This window comes from Anabrus simplex, chromosome 3 (genome assembly GCF_040414725.1).
Source record: "Anabrus simplex isolate iqAnaSimp1 chromosome 3, ASM4041472v1, whole genome shotgun sequence".
Classification (NCBI taxonomy): Eukaryota; Metazoa; Arthropoda; class Insecta; order Orthoptera; family Tettigoniidae; genus Anabrus; species Anabrus simplex.
This window is the reverse complement of record NC_090267.1, coordinates 466765265-466788849: the sequence shown is the minus strand read 5'-3', so window position 1 is coordinate 466788849 and position 23585 is coordinate 466765265. Positions and strand designations below refer to the sequence as shown.

Below are 23585 nucleotides of genomic sequence, written 5' to 3'. Positions count from 1 at the left end.
AGTTGTGGCTTGCTTGCTTTCTTCAGAAAGTCTATAGAATATGTGTTTGTATAACATGATTCAGAACTTCTGGTCTTCAAAATGGAAATGGCTTCCAGAGTTACATTAGACATCGATGACTTGAACCGTGTCTGGTTCTTCTTAATCATGCTAAAAATTTGTTCACACATTGCATTACAATGCAATATGGTAAGAACAGACAGCATGAATCTAGAGATCCCATCATATTTATAATGTCCATCAGCTACACGGATTATTCAACAACTGTGCCCATTTCGAATCATCTGTAACTTGGTTACTTACAACACTAGATAAGTTGTCTATCTGAAGAGCTGCAAACTGGCTTCAGAGTTCAATCACAGCATCGTCTCTTAATTCCTTTTCCCTTTTACACAAAGTAACACGAAACTTCTCCAAAAATAAATAAACAGAAGAAAATGATGCTTCTTCAATGGCATCAAGTTTAGCAACATGTGCATGTTTTAGCACATCGTTTTTAAAAGGGAACTTGTTACACATGTAGTCACAGGCTGCACAGAAACTGATTAGAAAACCTGAGATTTGTCTTCATCTTGTAGCACCTTAACCAAGTTAGAGGTCTGAACACCAATTATCAGTTCAACATCCTTCCGATTCTGGATTGGGTGATACTGGACATCAAGCAATGCAGACTGTTTAACTACACTTATTTCTTAATTGGCAATTTATTTAATTCCAACTAAGACAATAGCAATTTTTCTGTGTTGCACCCTGTTGAATACTCTTCCAATGCTGGTACCAATAAACAGTACTTATAATACTTTCTCGAGAAGCATCATAAAAAAATAATCACTATGGGATACAACTTGGAATCTGTATCATTGCTTCCATCAGTCGAAAATGGACTATTCTGTAAACAAGTAACAATGTCCTGTGTTGCAGTATGTGCCATTTCGTTTAGGAGACACATTTTTGTGAGACCACAACCATACTTATTTTTTAAAATTTACGACATAGGAAACATCTTTCTGAACAAAGCTCTCGCATGATCAGCTGTACTCAATGGAATGTCGTCTTCCACTTAAAAAAAAAAGAGGTTTATTTTCTTCCTTAGATTTCAAATTACCAAGATGTTTAACACACTTTACATGACTAATCAGGTCGTTCTTGCTGCCACGTGCTATGTTAATATCACAAGAGCACATGGTACAAAACACAAATTTGTCACCTTTTATCAATTTCAGTATGTGTGGGAAACTCAAAGAATAAGTTTCCCTAAACACCTGATGGTTTTTTTCCCATAGATTTACTTACATAAACAACCATCGTAAGACAAAATAAGCAAGGAACACAATTCACGTTACTCAACAACTACATAACCTCAGCTTCATAATTAGTAGCAATAAATATGAAGCCAATTACGTGACAAACATAATTCACATGTTCTTTTCGTAACTACAACATAACCTATGCTTTGTAATTCGTGGTCAAAAACAAATTAACTATTTTTTTATACACGAATCAATGCAAAGAACAAGCATATGGTTATCCAAGAGTCAAGTCTCGTTCAACACAAAACAAATCAATATCGACTGACTGGGATTCAGGACGCATCTTGGATTCCCAGTCAAAGACTGTAACTATCGGATGAATCGATGAATATAAATCAGAGCGATGTATCAAACATTCGCTGGTCACACAGTGTGTACTGGCAGCCTGCAGAAGCTTGTTCTGGGGCAAATTTTAAAAAGAGGATCTTGGTATGTAAAATCGTAAAATATTATAGTTCATCCGTAAAACACACTGTCTTTCCATAAATTTTATGGACAAACCATAAAAGTGGGCAGGTATGCAAATGACTAAAATATCTGATAGTCTACCATCTGTTAGTGACCAAAACAGAGCTAGAAAAGGATCTTCCTGGCAAAATACACCTAGTCAACACACTAAATGAACACAAATTTCTGATATGGAAAAACATCTACAAGAAAGGATGTTACGGACATCACTGAAAATGATTTAGTGTCTACAATATCAGATAGAAGCTAATATATTTGTTTGAATCAATTCAGACTTGCTGCTATCACTGCAGGAAAGTCTCATCCTGGTATACTGTGAACTAGTGTGAAAATGAAAGCAACTGAGAAAATGTGAAAATGCAGCTCTGAGGCAACTGAGGACACTAAAAAAATAAAATTCTTATGGCTATCTACCATTCTGCTACACCTTTTAAACTATTAAAAAATACTAATGGAATTCTTTGAATTAAAACAGTAAGTTTCTGTAAAAAGCATACTTCATTAACATGGAACGTCCTATGAATTCTCATGGAGTTCAAGCCCTATGAAACTTCCATGGAGTACAATGTAAACCATGAGTTAAACTATGTAGAAACAGACTTTAAAAAACATATGGCTAGTATGCTACTACAAAAACTTGGGATAAGCAAAAGGAGAAGGTAGAAGAAACACACAGTACAAGGGGAAGGATGTAAAAGGAAGTCATCAAACTACCAGGATTAACACAATCTTTGATTTTTCTATTAACAGAGTGCTAGGCTACAATGAGGTACAACAATCGCCACCATTCTTTTGTTTTATGTTTAAATTACTTCATTTTGACTCCAGAGCTACAAGAGTAATAATGACAATGTTTATATGTACTAAAATACAAATAAACCTATAGAGCATGGCATTTCTGTACAATATACATTTTCTTTTTAGAAACTAACTTCATGAAATATGTACAACATTATTTACATATTATTTCACAAGACTTAATATTTTTATATATATATATGTATATATAATAGAATTGCAAGGATAGCAATAATGGTAGTAGTAATAACATATTAAAAATGTCTGCAAGGAAAACATTTAAGTGCATTATTCACATCTGACAATAAAGGAGGGGAGGACAATTTAAAATTAAAATGCACCTATTCCCAACGCCATATTCCAAAAGGAAAGGCTCACTTACTTTTAATGCAGTCTTGCTAGTAACACACACACACACATACACACACGCACCTAAAGAAGATGGCTTCTTGCAAAAATGATCACAACTTTTGAGGTGGGTAATTTTTCATTTTACTTTCGCTCAAAGATGAAATATTTTTAGAAAGGGATTCTATGTCTCAATTTCACCTTCATTTCTCAGAATAGAATAGTTGCAGGTATATGCTTTTATTTATATATATATAATATATTAATATAGTTCTTCAAATAATCAAAATTCAACCATACAAGATAAATCACTAATTACATATTTACTCCATTTAATAATAATAATGGTAATAATTATAATAAAAAGAAAACGATTCCACTATTTACACATCCTTTGCTTTGTCACTTCTATTTCAGTATAATAGTATATTCTTTGTACATAGTAATTTTAATATATATTTATAACTCTTCAACACTCATAAAAAGGTATAACAAAGCAAACGGGATGAAAACAAGTTTCTTTGGCAGGAAAGAACATTGATTTCTTATTTTTTCTTTATGCAATATGTATCCTGTCACACAACACATAGACACACTTTAATCTGTACAAAGGAGTTACGCTGTGAATTCACTGCTCACTGGGATATATGTTTAAAATGTACATATATGTATCTAAAAGTATTGCAATAAATCAGGGCACTTGTTATTCACTCTACTGGTAAATGTGCTATTCAATGCCTGCTATCATCAACAAGTACACACGTCATACCAAGGATAAGATGGCAATCCAAAACATACATTTCCAGATAATTAGCAGAAAGTAAATATATATATATATCTCTAACTATCTATTGAATTTTAACAAATTCTGGAGTATATAACAAAGTAAATTACAAACATGTCAATAAAAAGAAAACAACTAGGAATGAAATGCACTTTGGAAAAAACACAACCATATTCAATGAAAGCTATACTGAATGAGAGAATTTTCAAAATGGTTTTCTCTAGGGTACATTGTAATATTGGACAAGATGTTGATCAACAACAATATAAATTAAATATACACACAATATTGCAATATACACTAAAGCTAGGAAGAACAAGTCTCATAATGAAGTGAATAAAGGAAAGCAATGCAAATTGCAGAAGCATGTCAGGGCTTATCTCATGAATATCAATGAACGGATGCTCTGTATCTGTTTTTTAAGACTAGTTTTGGCTGGATGACCAGTTTTAGTAATATTATATAATGGGTACTGCACATACTTGCATGAAGTAATATTAATAGTCCATTCATGTCAATTTGCTTGTAAATTACCATAAATTATGCCATCATGAATTTGAGTTCTGAATGTAGCCTACCTATTTCAATACAAAAATATAATATAGTATTGTAGTGGAATTATTTTGATACACTGGAGAAGTAAAAGTATCCAACATGGCATAATTTGTTCTTGGATAAAAGGGTTCAAGTGCACACCAAAACTAATCCAAAGAAATTAAATACTATTAACTCAGCTAAGACATTAATATGTAAAATTTCTGTTATAAAATGTATGCAAAATAATACATTTCCATTTTATTTGATTTTTACACATAAAAGCTATTGCAAACCAGTGCAGTTATCAGCACATATTTGATGTATAAATGTTCTTGTAAGGTTATTTCTGAAAGAATTATATTATTTTTTGACAGTGACTGGCCTACGTGTTACATATACAGGTTCTGATCATGGGTCTTTTGCCATAAACCATTCATTTAGTAATCATCTGTAGGCTTTATCAATGTATTTACTGAATGTTACACAGCTGGGTGTGAGATTAAATACAGGCCAATCAATTGTAACATTCACAAATACAACGATCTCTATTTTGTCATATTCAATAACCTTTCGAAGACGATGGGTAGAAATATTTATCTGGCAACCACAACTTGAAATCTTAAAGAATACTATCAAATACCACTAAAATTATAATAACAGAAAATCACTAGGCTTTCTACAAGACATTTAACAGACACTAGCTTATATTAATGAATAACTGTTGATAATCCTTTGCTTTACTTTAATGTAAAAGAGGAATTTTCATTATCAACTGCTATAGATGAAACTGGGCAAAGTGATGCAGAAGACAGAAAATGTAAAATGTGGGACACAGAAAATCAGCATACAGAAATGTTCACATTCAAAATCGTTGTTAATCCCATTGACGTTGACAGCTTCATAGGCTGTTTCTTACAGAAGCACAGACTCAATGGAACCCACACAGGCTCAGAAGGGAGACGGCAATTCCATAAAAGGAAAATAACTTGACAACCTCCCCAATCAGGTAAAAGGGGGTTAGAACAATTTATTAATGGGTTCTTCTGATGATGGATGTACACCATAAAAAGTATTTAAACAACATATCGAATAAAACAGATACTAGGTTCATCTGAGCCGTAAAAAACTTCATGCATTATGGCAATTTCTGCCCTAAAACACATTTTTTGAAATTTTCTAGTGAGGCTCTTCACCATTACTGAGAAAAATTATTTAAAAATAGAAACACAAAGCACAAGGTAAGAAAGAGAAAAAACTGAGTGATTTTTGATTTCTAAAACACTGTGACTTTGAAGAATGCTAATTGAAAGTTAAGACCTTATACCTGTGTAATTAGGGGTCTTCATCCCACCCAAAGTCACATATAAGTTGATAATATAGCTGTTCAGTAACAGAGATTCCTCATTTAAATTCTGCAAGAGTTAGCAATGCATAAAACATTGAACCAAATTAACATGTTGAGAAAGGAGATAAATTGCTATATCAGAAGCAGAATAAGAACATTTAGGGCAAGTAGTCAAAATTGACGTTGAGTTTCACTTACAGTCTGATTCTGAAATACAGGTACATATTTTTGTAGTGATTCCTCCCAGGACAATGAAACAAACATGGTCCAACTACGACGTCCAGAAAAGCATGTGTTCCAATACTGTTACAATGCTATGATACAACAATTGCAGTACTGTGTCCTAGGACGGATATGATGACCGTCCTCATTAAGAGCAATTACTTCAAAAGTCTATATTGCATGTGAGCTGTGCTGTGCAGTGCCACTAGAATGGCCCACTATTCATATCAGTAAGCAGAGAGGATATTCTCATATGGATAGGTGAATGGGAATGATCAGGAAGCAGCACAGATACCCCACGAAAGATATCCCAATGGGTAGCAATTGCAGCATAAAACATTTCCAACAACTGAGAGGGATGAAAACATTTGACCCCCAGCAAGTAGATGACCAATTAAAGTACAAACACCTCATTTGGATCAATGTGATATGCAATAATGTTCAAAATAACCTCTGCAGTATCACTGGTTCAAGGTACCTGGAGATTCCCTGGAACACAGAGCCTGTCTTGCTTAAAGATGTATCAATGGCTGTACAATGTGCCAAATATCTGCTGCATGATACTTCTCAAGTCCATTTCTCTGTTATTGTACCTTGAACACCACATTCCCTGATACAGACTGATTCGTCAATGAGATACCATTGCATAGCTTGCCAAGTCAACGGGCTTAAACTCCTCGATTTTATATCGTGGGAAGTCATGAAGTCATTTAAGTCATAGAATGCTGACCTGGTGCTTGACGTGAGGTCTCTAGAACAACATTTTAATGTCATCTGTAATGCTGTTTGGATACAAGTGGGAACATTTGAAATAGTGAACCAGTCCATGATATGGTATGTGCAGGCATGCTTAGATACATGGGGACATTCTAAGCATTAGGTATGGCTGGCAAGATTAGTAAGCTGTAGTCTATCCCGTGTGAATTTCTAGACACAAATTTGATTTTGTTCTTTATGCTGTCAGGAATCACCACCCATGATTTGTCCCTGAATTTTGGAATTATTCTGTATACCATCAATTTGCCAAATTTATATAACACTGGATATTTCTGAAAGAGTATACATATTTTATATCTTCAACGAAAAGCCCTCAAAATTACATATACTTTCTTGAATTTTGGGAGGCATCATTTACCTTTCAGAACAATACTCCTACCTTTATCAAACTATTATAGGGTTTAGATGCAACGTTCATCAGATATTTGCATTTAAATACTGTACAAAGACTAGAAATAAAAGATTTACAATTATGAAGTATTTCTACCCATTCCATGATATTACTACATACAATCTGAAATGCGATAACTGCAGCAGTTCTATCAGGCTAATATAGTAAATGTTTTGAAGTGATATTTAAGAAAACTTTCCCATGTTCCATGTTATGTTTCAATTTACATTGCAAAAGCAACAACGAAGATTCAAAGAAATATTACAACTAACAATAAATTTCTTTACTGGTAATCCATATGTTTAGGAAAAATAAAACATAATACAGTGCTGACAATGATGTAAAAAACAACAAATGTTAATTTACAAATATTTAATAATTTACAAGTCTTTTCAATCAACAGCATCCTTTTGATAAATTTTTCTGAACCACAACGCATACCACTATCACACATTTCAAAAACATACTCACATGCATACTATAAGTTAAATCGAGCTAAAAGTAGAAAGAAAATAGTAAAATAAATCTCTCTATACAGTCCACAGAGGTATTGTCCTCATTAAAAAAAAAAAAAGGTAAAATGTATCACAAAAAAATGCAAAATGTTGTCCAACAATCCTTCCATCAATAATTTATCATCACCCGATGGTTGACAGACATCTTGCAAAGAAAAAGAGAAGAAATTTTCTGACCAATGAAACAAAATTTTCTTCACATTTCTATTTCAGGTTACCGTTTGCCAACATCTGAAATAGCTTGTACTGGCCATGGAAAAATTTCACATACGTTTTTAAACTGTCTGCTGAAATCACATTTCCATTCATTAAAAAAGTATATCCCTGCAGATAAGTCTATTCAATAAAACAAAGTACAAGTTAAAAATAAATAATACATTTCATAAGAATTGGTTTTCTAACATATGTAAAAACAAAAGCAACACACAATCCTTAATTGCACCGCAGTATGACCTTTTTATGAATGACCCTTTTATAAAGAATACATATCAAGATTGACAATTTTATAACAAACAGAGCCTCTCTTAATATTAACAGAAATGAAGCAGTAGGTTCAATTTTTCAAAATTAGAGGTCATATTATTGTAAAAGGAAACGGATTTTTAATGAGAGAAACCTGTTATGTAGTGTGGTTTGTGACAGTGTATATTTTGCTTACAATGCAGTAATAATAACAACAACAACAACTGCACATTAGCTGACAGATTTTTACCAACAGGTCCGTGTGTGCAAAAGCACCAAATCATCAGTAGAGAAGGTTCTACAATAATGGAATCTTTATAATTCAAATTAGTTCCCATCACCATCATGCATTTTCTATAGAAATTCAGGAACAGATTAGCATTCAGTTGAAGCAATCTGATCAAGAATATATGAAATAAGAAAAGTTTTGACAAAATTTTTAATTGTCTATTTAATGATCTATTATGTAAAATAGTTCATATTTACAATAATTGATGCTTTTCAACTTCAGCTCTCCTCTCACCGTTTGCATAAACCCTACTTCCATTATGATAGAATTTGAGTATTAATTAAGTACCCAGCAAGGACACAGAGGAAATCCGCTCCAACAAGAAACAAAATAATGAATCACTGACGTGTGAGGCGAGATATTGATTGGTATTTCAACACACCTAAATCAGAACAATGGAGGCTTTTTGTCTTAACAAATGAGAATGAGCAAATTTTAACATAATCACATTACTACATGATAGACAAGCTTTTGGGGATTAATGCCCATTATTACAACCATATGAATAACTATGAGCTGTTAATCTATGAACTTCACAATTATACATGATTTCACATACTTTTCCTGCTCAAAATCTCAAGAGAACACACGGACCCCACACAACTTTCACCAATTCTTACACAGGAGGAAGTTCCCACTTGATTAATACTTCAAAAATAATAACAAAATGATACAAAACTATAATTTATTACAAAAAGCCAATATTCCATATGATGACTACTTCCCAAACTTCTTCCACAGAGGTTATTACAGATAATTTTTGAGAACTTCACTCGACAGACTTCCCAATCATCTTTGAAGTGTTAGAAATCTGAGGACCGTATTTTTAGACCCTTATCTAAACAATATACAGAGTTGTTATATCAGGATGATTGTAACATCAAGTTTGACAAATTATCAATGGTAACTACAACACTGAATATAAATTATGAAAAGGGTTGTTCCACAGAAATGTAGATAGGACATGACAATGCTAATCTGATGCGACAGCCAAAAGGTGGCTCCACTGCATGGTTTGGTGTTTGCAGTAACATCTCAGAACAGGGTCAGTTCAAGACACACATCCACTAAGAAGAGGAAGAAACTGAAGCAACATTTATGTTTAAAGAATACAATGTTGCACGATTCAATTCTATAGCAAAGAAAGGGCTTTGACTGAGAAAACTGTCACTAAGTGCGCCTGTGCTCCCTGGCAATGGAAATCCACTGCCAACACAGCACTGTGCACTCGCTCCTGTTTTCGCTGGGGTCTTTTGGATCACCCACCTTAACACACTGGAGACGCCGGCCGTAGAAACTACGCGCACGCTATTTCATTGCTTCTGACGGAGCTCGGACGATTTACGAGCATGTTTTCACTATAGTTAAAAAATAGTAGCTGCCGTTTCATTAGGATACTGTTGAATGCTTCTATAAGCATAAAATGTACTAGTTATGAGCATAAGTCGAGACCTCTTCTTTCAAGGCATAGATAACACAGCCACGTTCCTACATAACCTGGGACTGTGTCATCGTTACTCTCAGCTGTGAAATGGGCGAGAAAGTATGTATGGTACATGCGGACAGGAAGAGTGTGTGTTCGAGAGGCAGGCTTGTTTGTGTAATTCTTGGGAATATTTAGCACATCTAATTCAAGTGTACGAAATTTTGACAACAGATCCATAATGCGTGTTCTTATGGAAGAGACACGAGTTCTGAAAATGAGGATGAGGATAACAATTACACGATTAGAAAAACTTTTAAAACACAGTGCTACAGTCACGTGTTATAACGTTCCACACGAACTTACGTCTGGTGAAAAAACTATATCTTCTACATTACTGGTTATTTATCTGTGCAGGTTTTTTTCTGTATTTAAGTGATTGGCTGATGATGATGATGATGCGGAATTTGGGGTCGAAACCGGTACCGTTTATGATCAACTAGTGATGTAACCTTACATTACTAAGTTTACATGTATTGAAAAGGTGCAACCATTACACAATTTTATTAATTTTAATTGTAATTAGACACCAAGTAAACATGATGATTCTGGCGCTTCAGGCAAGTAAATGTAGATAATGAGCTAATTTCAAATTGGTGTGAAGTGTAACGTAGTTTTATACCGCTTCCTGAAGTGGGTTCTGTAATACTGTTTTACACCGTTTCCTAAAAATGTGGGTGTTTCCCAGGTACAGATGACAACCTGCAGCAACTCTATGCAAACAACGAACAGTGAGAAAGTGAATTTCTAGTTGTAAACAAGGATGAAAAATTAAAATCCACAGCCTGTTTCCAGTCATTCGACCGGGTCAGGAATGGAATGAATGAAGCCCCTATCTAGCGGCGAGGATAGGAACTGTGCTGACTGCCGAAGCCTGTCACACTCCCCTGGGGAAATGATAATGACTGACATATGAAATTAAATGATATTGGAGTGTGTTGCTGGAATGAAGGATGACAGGGAAAACCGGAGTGCCTGGAGAAAAAACCTGTCCTGTCTCTGCTTTGTCCAGCACAAATCTCACATGGAGTGACCCGGATTTGAACCATTGAGCCCAGTGGCGAGAGGCTGGCGCACTGCCGCCTAAGCCATGGAGGCTTGTGGTAAACAAGGATACCGGTGCCAATTGACCAGTTATGTTAGAATATGTATTAGTGTGTTTCAGTACATGTGTCCACAATATTAGACAGCTTTCGAAATATTAACTGAACTGGCATCCATAGCTGCGTCAGATTTTTTTCATTTGTAAAACTTATTATCTTCATAAATTTATATTTAAAAATTGCTGTACTATTATGATAATAAAAACTCATTTTTGTGTAGAAGAAAGTGTGATCTTTCTTAATATTCCAAAAGTTGTTATAATCACGGCTTACCCTAGCATTGAAAAAATTTCAAAAACCATTAAAAATCCTGCGATTTCTGGAGGGTAGCACATTCAAATATGGCCGTCTCCAATGTGTTAAAAGTAATTATCTCCCCCCTTGCGACAATTACTTGTTTGGTCTGCTGAAAAAAGCCCTGAAAAGTTAGCATTTCACAACCAATCAAGTGGTTCATGATGCTGTGAAGGAGTGGTTCAAACAACAATGAGCATACTTCACTGCAGAGGGTACAGAGAAACTTGTTCGATGTTAGGACAGAGGCCTGAAGGGTGGGTGTGGGTGGACTCTCTCGAAGTATCAGCAGCATGCTGTCGTTTTTGATATAATGTATGTTGTCCAATACAGACAGAGTAAGTTTCTATATGCCAGTCTGTGTTTCAACTGAACAAGCTTTATACAAGGTACCTGATGAACACAGAAGATATATTCTGGATTTGTATTCAATGAGACATCAGCCATGAAAGTCTAAGCTACAATGCATCTAATTTTCTACTGCAGAGTTCACACACATATTATATTCTGTCACTAGGCAGAAAAGTTAAAGATCGACTTGAACCAGCAGGTCAGCAAGCGCTCATGAACGTGACTTTCTGACTCAGTTCACTTTTGTCTGACAGCTTGTAACTGTACGAAACAACATGAGACTGAATGGATAACTGAACCTACAACTCAGTACACACTGTGTAGGCAGATATTTTAAAATAAATAAATGTGCATGTATACACACCAGAGATATGAACACTGACGTATATACTATTACCAGGACTGAACACTGAACAATCTAAATTCTTGGTTTGGTCGCTGATATTAACATTATCGGGTGTCTGCCTTGACTGCAAAGGCGAAGAGCGTAAGTTTCCTTTGGGGTAACAACTAAAAAATAATACTTACAGCCTTCGAAGGACTTTCCTCAAGGAAGAAACATACTGTACAACTGCCTAGAATGATTAGAAATCGAGGCTTATTCATTTCCGCCAGAGAAGGTTAATATTATCAGTGGCAATGTCATTCACAGACTAGACCATGCAACAGTGCTATAAATTGGCAGTCTAGCAATTCACAAGTACAGTACACTTAACACAAATCCTCAAAAAATTTGCTCCTTCTACAGCCACAGAACATGTTGGCCAGAAGTCTTTACAACACAATAACTCTCAAAACCATTATAACCTCTTGAACAGCAACAGAACCACGAGATGGCATACCATAATGACCGTCATACCATCTCTCCTTGTCTAATGATAAATTATCTCAGCAGATTTCTTTCACGTCTATATATCTGTTGATGTCCTGTATTTTCACATACATAGACTCTCATCCTGAAGAAACTTTGTAGCATCATAAATTAATTTAAGCAAAGTTGATAACGATGGAAAATTTCAAACCTGTTTTAGTTCCCAACAAAAGAAGTTAGGACAGTATATTTAGCGGATCTTCCAAACCAAAGGCCCAGTTCTTCAATGGAAAGAATGAACTATTTCTAAATGTTTTGTGATATTTCAGTATTAATCAGGATTTGTAACGCTGGCCATGAAAGCCTCAACTGGTATATTTCAGTATTAAAAACTATAGTCAAGAAAAATGATGCACTTTTTCATAGATCTGAAAGTTAATTTTTCTCATTGGAATTACCTCAAGACCTTGCAAAATCTCTAAAACAATTCAAACTTCCAACAGATTATTATGTAGCTGTGAAACAAATTTATATAGAAGTTAAGCATGGCATCAATTCAATGTCATATTCTTGAATATATTTGATATAAAGTCAAATGGATGCAACTGCTTGTACATTTATTAATATCTAAAAGGAGTATTTGATGAAATGAAGAGTAAGTCAGGAAGAACTTAAACCCAGAACCTTTCAAGTAGCTATTGAAGCTAAGCAGGCTTTTCTCTTAAGTATTACATCATTTCTTATTAAGTACTTTAAATACTGCAGTCACCTGAATTCACGATCAAGACAAGAAGTAACACACTGTACAGGAAATAGCATATAAAAATGACATATAAACAAACTGGGAAATCATGGGAAACATGAGAGAGCTCTGTCGTTTCTATATGAAATTGTTCAGAACAATAAAAGAATAAAGTTATATTTTGAAAAATAACTTCCTACGGCGAACAGTATAATACTGTGTAAAAATGTGTTGTTTTTGTTTTTGGACAAGTTCTCACAGGAAGATAATATAAAATAATTCTTTAAAATGAATGGATTTATAGATTTTTTTCACAGCTTCAGTCAGTATCCACATCAGTGGAGTAGTCCAAAGGTCATTTGCTGTCTCGAGATGAACGTCGTCGCTTAGTTTCTGATTCTGTAAAAAGAGAGAAAGGCATGTTACTAACAGTAAAATTTCAGGAATTTATTTTCAATGCGCTAATGCTTAGAAATTGCTATGTTAGCTGAAATCCATGCACTATCTTTCGTTAATTTACAGAATTCCTATCATCTTGAAGTATATACTGTAAAAGAGAAGAGGAATATTGAAACATGTTCTGTAGGATAGATCAATCACATATTCCTTTACAAATGCAGCAGAAGTTTGATTTAATGAGGTTGTCAGGGGATATGCTTTACCCCGCATTATAGCTTAACAGCGGTAAACGAGAAAATGACCTATAAGACGACAAACGATTGGGGAAAAATATACTAGGCTACACCACAAGAGAACACAATGTATGAGACACTGTACCTAACATATGCACATTCGACATTCCATTCTTCACATGATCTATTATGTTCAACTTATCGTTCACAGGGTATGCTTTTCTTTTTTTGTGACATCACAGCACCTGTACTGAACCCAAAACTTAACTAGGTGATTGACTGACAAAAGCTAAAAATCAACACGATCACTTGTTTTTTAAGTACAGGTGCAGGCAAACAAGTTTTAAACTATTGAGGGGGATGGGCGAAGGCCATCTTAACCTTCTCTTATGTACACAAAAGCTTGGCCAATTGTTCATATTATAGTATTTCTATGAACAGACAGGCATGCAGTTTCTAAACCCCATCCCATCATTCCTTGAAATTCTGTTTAGCGCACAATCGGTACCAACTATAGATGGTAATGCAGAATCCCTCTATGCAGTTCGTTACATTTTTAGAAAATGCAAGTTTTATTGGCAACTTTTTTTCGGAGGCATAATTTTTTTTTTGCTAGGGGTTTTACGTTGCACTGACAAAGACAGGTCTTATGGCGATGATGGGAGAGGAGAGGCCTAGGAATTGGAAGGAAGAGGCCGTAGCCTTAATTAAGGTACAGACCCAGCATTTGCCTGGTGTGAAAATGGGAAACCACGGAAAACCATCTTCAGGGCTGCCGATAGTGGGATTCGAACCCACTATCTCCCGGATGCAAGCTCACAGCTGCGCGCCCAACTCGCCCGGTAGCATACTTTCTACCACATTCAATACAAATCTGTGGTGAATCAGACTGCGTTTAACCAGGCTTCCACTGTATTGTCATAATAGTGCAATGGTTACAACTGTGTAAATGCATATCGAATTCTCTTCCATTGGCAAGCCACTGATGTCATTCTGAGAATCATGTTGACGTTTTCGAGTATACAACACATTCAAGTCAACCGAGCAGCTAAATATCTGTGTGCCGGGCTGAGTGGCCTTCTGACCCCAACTTGGCAGGTTCGATCCTGGCTCAGTCCGGTGGTATTTGAAGGTGCTCAAATACGTCAGCCTCGTCGGTAGATTTACTGGCACATAAAAGAACTCCTCGGCGTCTCCGAAAACCGTAAAAGAGTAGTTAGTGGGACGTAAAACAAATAATATTATTATTAAATATCTGTGTAATATAGGCTTAGCAACTATCTGAATGCAAGGAATATGATACTGGCAGATATTCATAATTAACTCACGCGTGTGAAGGAAAATGTTAAGGAGATCAGTTAGAAACCAATCAAATTGCCACTGATCTGTTGAGTGTGTGGGCTCAAAGGTTAAGTTCAAAAGTATGGATTCAAAGTTCCTTTCTGTGAACATGTTATTTTCGTGGTGATGATGATGCTTGTTGTTTCAAGGGGCCTAACATCTAGGTCATCGGCCCCTAATGGAACAAAATGAGACGAAATGTAGGGACAATTGAAAATCTATAATCCTCCACTGACCAGAATTCAAAATGTGAGGACGAAGAATGAAGGATGGATATGAAGTTAAAACAATCAGTGGATCCAACCCCCAATGCCCCACATACCCAGAAACCAGCGTTAAACAATAGTATTACTGACCAAGGGACTGCTTCTAAAGCACAATACTGAATCGATGCTTGTAGTCTAAATGGGTCCAAAATCCAGGTCATCGACCCCACATAATGGTACTTATAGCTAGGAAAGTAGAACCAGAGTGTTTGTCATGATGCGGTACTAATCAAAAGTAGCGTAGACTCGCGGTATTCCACACAGTATGGTACTACTCACAGGTAATGTAATGCACACATGTAACACAGACCTATGGTGTTCTTCACATAAGTGGACTAACCACAGGGACTCGCACTATCCCCTGGTGTTCCTCGCCCAGGGTGTCACTCATATAGTGGTACGAATAACAGGTACTGTAAAATGCATCCTGAGCACACACTGTAGCTAGTAATTACAAACCTATTGTGTACCTAACATAGTAGTACTACGTGCAAGTAAAAGCGACCGTGTTCCCTGCGTGGTGGTACTAATTACAAGTAGTACCATAGTTCTAATTTGATCATCCCTTGGTTGCCCCTTTTAGTCGCCTTTTACAACAGGCAGGGGATACTGTGGGTGTATTCTTCACCTGTGTCCCCCACCCACAGGGGGTCATGTTATTTTCAGCTCAGTTAACATTAATTCTACGTGGTGAGGAGAGAAATTCCAGAGCTTTGTCATGACAAGTATCTTAATAATGATATATAAACAGGAATGCCTTGCAGTTGCTGATATAAACGGTTGCAGTTATAAACTTAGAACCGCCATGATTGTAATATCTCATGTCACCTCTGGAGTTCATTTGACACTAATCAGAGATACACTCACAGCTAAAGGAATGCTTTGGACATTAACAACACTACTAAGCAGTAATGCGACAATTATTATTACACCCAGGCTGAAATGGTTAGAAATGACCTAGTTGGACGAGGTCTGGATTTGCAGCAGGTCATGGAAGAAGATATCTACATGGACAGAAGTAAATGGACAATGCTCATTCACTGCACCTGGAAAACTGGAGCTGGTTCCAAATGATGATGATAGCCTGGATGTTTAGCAAAATGCTTTTTATTTACCGGGTTGCCAGATGAAAAAGTTATACATAGATAATCAAGTTTCGGCAAATTTGGAAACTGAGGACATTTTTATTTGTCTATTTAAGGTCATAAACTCACATTTGCTCAATATGTTCATATTGTTTGGAATATATTGTTGTAATCTTCACTCTCTTAAATACTGCAATTCTGCCTACGGTATGAAACTCTGATACTTCCTTAGTTATAGTAAATTTAGTAAGGGGGCTTATAATGTCGTTTGGCTGTCATGAAATTTTGAGTGTACCTTGCCTTTCACTTTCATCATCTCACAATGGTATCCTACAAAGGCAAGGCCGATGGGTGAAATTCCACATAAACATCAGTGAAAAGACAGGCACAAAAAACAACAACAACAACTTGCTATTGGTTTGAGCCTTGTAATGTTAGAAATTGCTGATACTGGCGATTTTTGTTTTAAGAGAAAGTACATCCTCCCTGAACAAATTAAATGGAGACAAAAATTAAAATAAACTTATTCAAAGAAGCAATTGGAAAATTATTAAAAAAAAATAAAACAAATTATTTTATTGAGGTGTAAAGGAAACAAGCGCAACAAAAGGGAACATAAGTTCTCAGAGTAAACGAACACTTAAAATTTATATGGCCTTGATAATCCACTCTCACACATACAGCGAATGACAGGATCAGCAATATTCACGCCATCAGCCAGTATGAGTTTGAGTGTCTCCTACAGGCCGAGATTCCATCTTAGGCCAGAGAGATCGGCACACTGTAAGGATGTGAGCCATGCTGAAGTTGGCACAACAAGAACATGTAGGGGATCTTTCCTTTTTTTTTTTTTTTTTTTTTTTTTGCTAGGGGCTTTACGTCGCACCGACACAGATAGGTCTTATGGCGACGATGGGATAGGAAAGGCCTAGGAGTTGGAAGGAAGCGGCCGTGGCCTTAATTAAAGTACAGCCCCAGCATTTGCCTGGTGTGAAAATGGGAAACCACGGAAAACCATCTTCAGGGCTGCAGATAGTGGGATTCGAACCTACTATCTCCCGGATGCAAGCTCACAGCCGCGCGCCTCTACGCGCACGGCCAACTCGCCCGGTCTTTTCTTTTTAAGAGTTTAGAGTGTGCTGTACATTATCATGTTACGATATGTAACTCTCATCTCTACTTGGAGATTGGAGAATACACATCTGGACAGTTGATGCACACAGGTGGTGGTGTGCATTCAACACCCTGGCACGCTCACATTTCCACACATTGTCAACCCTTGACATCACAACAAGGTGTGGCCAAATTTCTGGCGGTTATAATCCCTCACTGGAGCTGGAATGTATGTAAGTAAGTACAGTAAAAGAGTACGTTGCTACCTTTATTCGTCCGAGAACGGTCTGGACATTGGTCAAGATGAAAGCGCTGACATCGAGCAGCTTATCACCAACATGCCTCTTTAACCATCTCATGTCAGTTACTCCCCAACAAGCAAGATTACGGATCATGTCATCATCGGAAGCCTTAACAAATCTCTGAAATATAACTACCTTGCAGGAGTTCGGAAATTTATGCTTCTCGATGGAAACTTCAACCTTTAAAAGATAGAAATTTCATTATAATAGATGTGTACTGAACTGTGATTACAATAGTATTTATATATTTTATTATTAAGGTCCACCTTTTCAATACAAACTGTACAATGTCTTACATTTCATTTACATTCAGGGTCTAGTTTTGACCTAACTGTAGGTCATCATGAGCCTTAAAGCAAATCAACACAAATACATTGAAGAAAATAAACAATGTACAGACAAAAAGGTCTTAAAAACTGTATACGTAACTCACAGAATTGAAGTTAAGACTGGTTACATAAAATAAAAATAAAATTCCGTTGAAAGTTCAAGCAATTTACGACACAGTGCAGTGTCAATGACATAAAAATGAAATACCGGTATACATACCACGTAAGAAACTAAGGTAAGGTTCAAGAGATGCACTGCACTAAGTTAAAAAGTTGCTCTTTGATAGGGATTCATAAAAATAAGGTGCGCCGCACTAAATTAAAAAGTTGTTTACGATCATCATCATCTAGGTATTCTGCCTTATGGCAGGTCATTATGGGATGAACCTCTTCCACTGTTGCCTGTCCTGCGCCAAGTTTTTCATGTCTGAATATTTATTTCCTTGGATACTGTCCAACATTTGATATTTTTTTTCTTCCTCTTCTTCGTTTGCCTTTCACCATTCCTTAAATTGCTGGTCAAGGATGATGCATAGAAGTTCAATAAAGATAGGCTCCTTAAATATGCTGCTTTCTATTCAAGTTCAACTGAGCCGAAGTCACGCTGTCCTCTCAAGATGTTCATATATTCAGTATACATGAACGCGATGAATGATGTTAGAAAGGCTCTTCTGTTTTTAGGAATCTTGAAAGACGATGTATAGCTAAGAATGCCAGGCCGCCGTCATCGGAGGCTTTTCCAGCAGACAGACAACTTTACGAGGGGTATGGTGATCGGGCTGAGAAGGGCAGGTTGGTCGCTACGTCAAATCGCAGCCGATACCCATAGGGATGTGTCCACGGTGCAGCGCCTGTGGCGAAGATGGTTGGCGCAGGGACATGTGGCACGTGCGAGGGGTCCAGGCGCAGCCCGAGTGACGTCAGCACGCGAGGATCGGTGCATCCGCCGCCAAGCGGTGGCAGCCCCGCACGCCACGTCAACCGCCATTCTTCAGCATGTGCAAGACACCCTGGCTGTTCCAATATCGACCAGAACAATTTCCCGTCGATTGGTTGAAGGAGGCCTGCACTCCCGGCGTCCGCTCAGAAGACTACCATCGACTCCACAGCATAGACGTGCATGCCTGGCATGGTGCTGGGCTAGAGCGACTTGGATGAGGGAATGGCGGAACGTCGTGTTCTCCGATGAGTCACGCTTCTGTTCTGTCAGTGATAGTCACCACAGACTAGTGTGGCGTCGGCGTGGAGAAAGGTCAAATCTGGCAGTAACTGTGGAGCGCCCTACCGCTAGACAACGCGGCATCATGGTTTGGGGCGCTATTGCGTATGATTCCACGTCACCTCTAGTGCGTATTCAAGGCACGTTAAATGCCCACCGCTACGTGCAGCATGTGCTGCGGCCGGTGGCACTCCCGTACCTTCAGGGGCTGGCCAATGCTCTGTTTCAGCAGGATAATGCCCGCCCACACACTGCTCGCATCTCCCAACAGGCTCTACGAGGTGTACAGATGCTTCCGTGGCCAGCGTACCGGTACTCTCCGGATCTCTCACCAATCGAACACGTGTGGGATCTCATTGGACGCTGTTTGCAAACTCTGCCCCAGCCTCGTACGGACGACCAACTGTGGCAAATGGTTGACAGAGAATGGAGAACCATCCCTCAGGACACCATTATTGACTCCGTACCTCGACGTGTTTCTGCGTGGATCGCCGCTCGCGGTGGTCCTACATCCTACTGAGTCGATGCCGTGCGCATTGTGTAACCTGCATATCGGTTTGAAATAAACATCAATTATTCGTCCGTGCCGTCTCTATTTTTTCCCCAACTTTCATCCCTTTCGAACCACTCCTTCTTGGTGTTGCATTTGCTCTGTCAGTCAGTATATATATGATATGTCTATTATTTTGTGTAGTTCTAAATGCTATTCTAATATTATGTTTCTTAAAGATATTAGTTAGTGAATATATACCCGTATTATTGAAAGTGAAAGTTGCGTAATCTTTTTTAGGTTGATCTGGTTTCGTCAGTGTAGTTTTGGGTCGTGATTTGAACTTACGAATAATGGAATTAATCATTTCTTTTTTATAACTATTTTTTCGGGCTATTTCATAAATTAGTTGTAGTTCATCGTTGAGGTCTGTTTTCGACAACGGTACACTAAATGCTCTATGGTATGCTGCTTTTTTTAAAATGGGGATTAGGGTGAATAGAATCCATTTTTATAGTATTTATTGTGTGAGTGGGTTTGCAGTAAATTTTGAAAGTGAGATGTTTTTCGTGCCTAGTAATCGTTAGATATAGATAATTTAGTTCACAGTTATTCTCGGATTCCTTAGTGAATTGTATACATGTATCTATGGCGTTTATTTTATCCAATATTGCATTATCGTTAGTTGTTCTATTGTCGATGATGACGAAGACGTCATCTACAAATCTGCACCAGAAAAATATTCCATTTGTTTTGCAAATTGAAGTATATTCTAAGTAGTCTATGTATATATCCGCTAGTATGCCAGACGCGGGTGACCCCACCGGTAAACCTGTTTGTTGATAAATTGTATCGTGAAATTTAAAAAAGTTGTTATTGACTGCAAATTTGAGCAACATCATGAATTCATCGATTTCCAAAGTACTTAACTTGCTGTGTGTTTTGAGATTGGTTCTAATTATATTAATGGTTTTGTCAGTGGGGATATTTGGATACATATTAATTATATCATAAGAGGCCATGGAATGATAATGGAATGGAATGAGGCTATATGATGTTCAAATTCAAAGAAAAAGTGGTTGAGTCATACACAAAGTGTATAAGCATTGCATATTAAAGCTTGTAATTTGAATTTCCATCAATCCATATTATATAAGAAAGTGCTGTCACTTACTATTTGGACTTAAAAGACATTCATATATAACATATCTTACAGTGTGTTAAATATCTAATGTTTTGTGTAAAAGGCAAATTGTGCAGTATTTCAACGTAACAACACAATATAACACAAGAACTAATGCCAACAGCTATTTTGGACTTTCAGTGTCATAAAGTACATTAGTCACACTTCATAATATTTAAATGTGAATATGTAATTTTTTTTATTGAATTCAACACGCAATTCTAGTCCATTAAGTACATTGTCATACTTCAATATTTTAATGTGAATATGTAATATAATATTTTATTGAAGTCAACACCCAACTCTAGTTAATTAGTATATTTTACTGGTAGCTTATTGCTATAACATTCATGAATATAGAGTTCATTTCAAATATGACTACATTTGTAAAGTGGGGTTTACTTCAACTGAATAGGCAAAACGCCTATGGTAAACATTTAAACTCAATAAGCTTAAAGACGAATTCATTCCGCTATAATTGCATGTGTATATTTAGATATAAGCTTGTTTAATTTGTCACAATTTCAGCTGTGGTGTAACATTCTTTTAGCAATATAAAAGTTTTTAAAATAATTATTAAATAATAGAGTATGTCATAAAGATCTTTATGAGGCATAAGGTGAAAATGCAAATAAGATTCTAATGTAGCTGAGGATGACCTTAGAGAGGGTCGAAACTAGTCCTAGACATGTGATAATCCGCATTACATGCAAATAAAAAGTATTGATCAGGTGGAGTTTTTCTTTTCCTTTTATGGCAATCACCAGTAAATGTCGAGTAGAGAAAAGTCAACATACTAAGTTAAATAGACCATTGAATAGTAAACTCCACGGTGATACGGTTATGTTCGTGAGTTTGTTCCTGATGTCTTTTTAACTGAAAGAATAGTTCTATCGTCAAAATAAAAAGGGAAGCAATGAAGGTAAAAACAAAATCCTCTAGTAAGCAAAAATTGGTACTTGCCAACAGGAGTGGTCAAAAGACAATATCGCTACTATCAACAGCTGTTGCAATGTCTAGCAGATAGTCTCAGTTCTCATTAGATTTGTGCAAAGCTTTAGTCAATTCTGAAATTCCTTTCTGCCTTTATGCTACGAGAATGCAATTCAAAATATTTGCAGTGAGGTTTGTGGAAAGAAAATACGGATTTCAATTGATGAAACAATGGACATAGTGGGAAGGTATGCTGCAGATGTTATCTTAGAAACAATGGAACCTGAAGATGAAATTCCCAAATATTTTCTGCTAACATCTGAGCAATTAGAAAAAGCTACCAATATGACTACTGCTCAGTTATTCCCGAGATCCCCAAACTATCACTGGCCCAAGGGTATTCATCAAAGACACATCTTCCTTTTATAATGAATGCAGCACCGTACATGAAGTGTAAAGGCTGTAAAAAATTATCTTTCTAGAAAGGGTCCATATGACATGCTTAGCACATGGGTTTCATAGAACTGCAGAGAATGTGCACAGCTTGTTTCCTGTAGTACACAACAAATTATTTAGTGCAAAGAACATATTTCTCAAAGCCCCATCTTGAATCCAAATATTAAAGGAGGTTGCTCCCGAACTCGCGCTTCTCCGCAGCCAGAGTTAACAAGATGGGGGACACGGATTTCTATTGCCTTGAACAATTCAGACAACTTCGACAACATATTTATAGTGATTGCCATACTCCCTGAAAATGACACTACATCAATTCCTTTTTTTTGTATAGGAATTGTTCGATGGACATTCCACCAATGAAAATTCCAAATGGTAATTTATACAAATTTAATAAATAAGTACTGGTTTCAATTCACCTGGAACCATCCTCAGCTCATACAATACATAAATTAAGAAGAAATTAGATTAAACACACATTACAAACAGAATACACTTCAGGTAACGAACAGATGTTAAGAGTTCTATAAAACATGTTAACTTTAAAAATAGCTTCCTTAAAGTTGAAATTGTTTAAACCCTTTCCACTCGAGTTACTTGTAAGTCCTGATTTCTCCCAACTCGTATTTATTTCTGTCAGCATTCCTCATATTTTAAAACCTGGTATTAAGTACGGGTTGTAACAATATATACAGGAAGGAACAACAAAATTAATGAATGTATGTTATTTACATGACACAAAATAATGTTTCTCGCTTTCTTAACGGTATGTCTTGAGTGTGTGGAAGCGTTCAAAGCAAATGCATGGATGGAGACTGGTGGCTTATCCAACCAGTCTTCACTAAAATAATCCTGCATTTCTGCCTTACTGTTCATCCCCATATTGATAATTACACCAATAAATGCCTTCAGCTCTTCACTCTTCTAAAGTCACAGCTTTCTAAGAAAACCAGATAGATCTCTCCTGAAGTGGAGTATTTTGCTGTATTTTCATTTTGGCAAATTTGTTTGTCTCATGGACAATAGAGGTTAGCGACTGATTAGTAAAAATATCTGCCAGTACTCTAGATCTATTTTATGTCTATTGCCACAACTTATGAATCCACTGAACCTGTAAGGAAATTTGGGTAATCCCTCATCACCCATTCTCCACGATCTCCAAGATATGTTTGAAGTCAGCACTGTATGACGGCGACCGGGATGAGTCCT

General features: G+C 36.6%; 1 protein-coding gene across 1 annotated transcript in view; it reads right to left on the bottom strand.

Annotated features, from left to right (window-relative positions):
• Positions 1 to 13213: 13213 nt before the first annotated feature.
• Positions 13214 to 23585, bottom strand: part of LOC136866863 (serine-rich adhesin for platelets) — a 375927-nt gene continuing 365555 nt past the window's right edge. Inside the window, exon 11 of the mRNA XM_068226874.1 lies at positions 13214 to 13429. Coding sequence (XP_068082975.1) covers positions 13386 to 13429 — 44 coding nt within the window. The 3' untranslated portion in view covers positions 13214 to 13385. The remainder of the gene's footprint in view (positions 13430 to 23585) is intronic.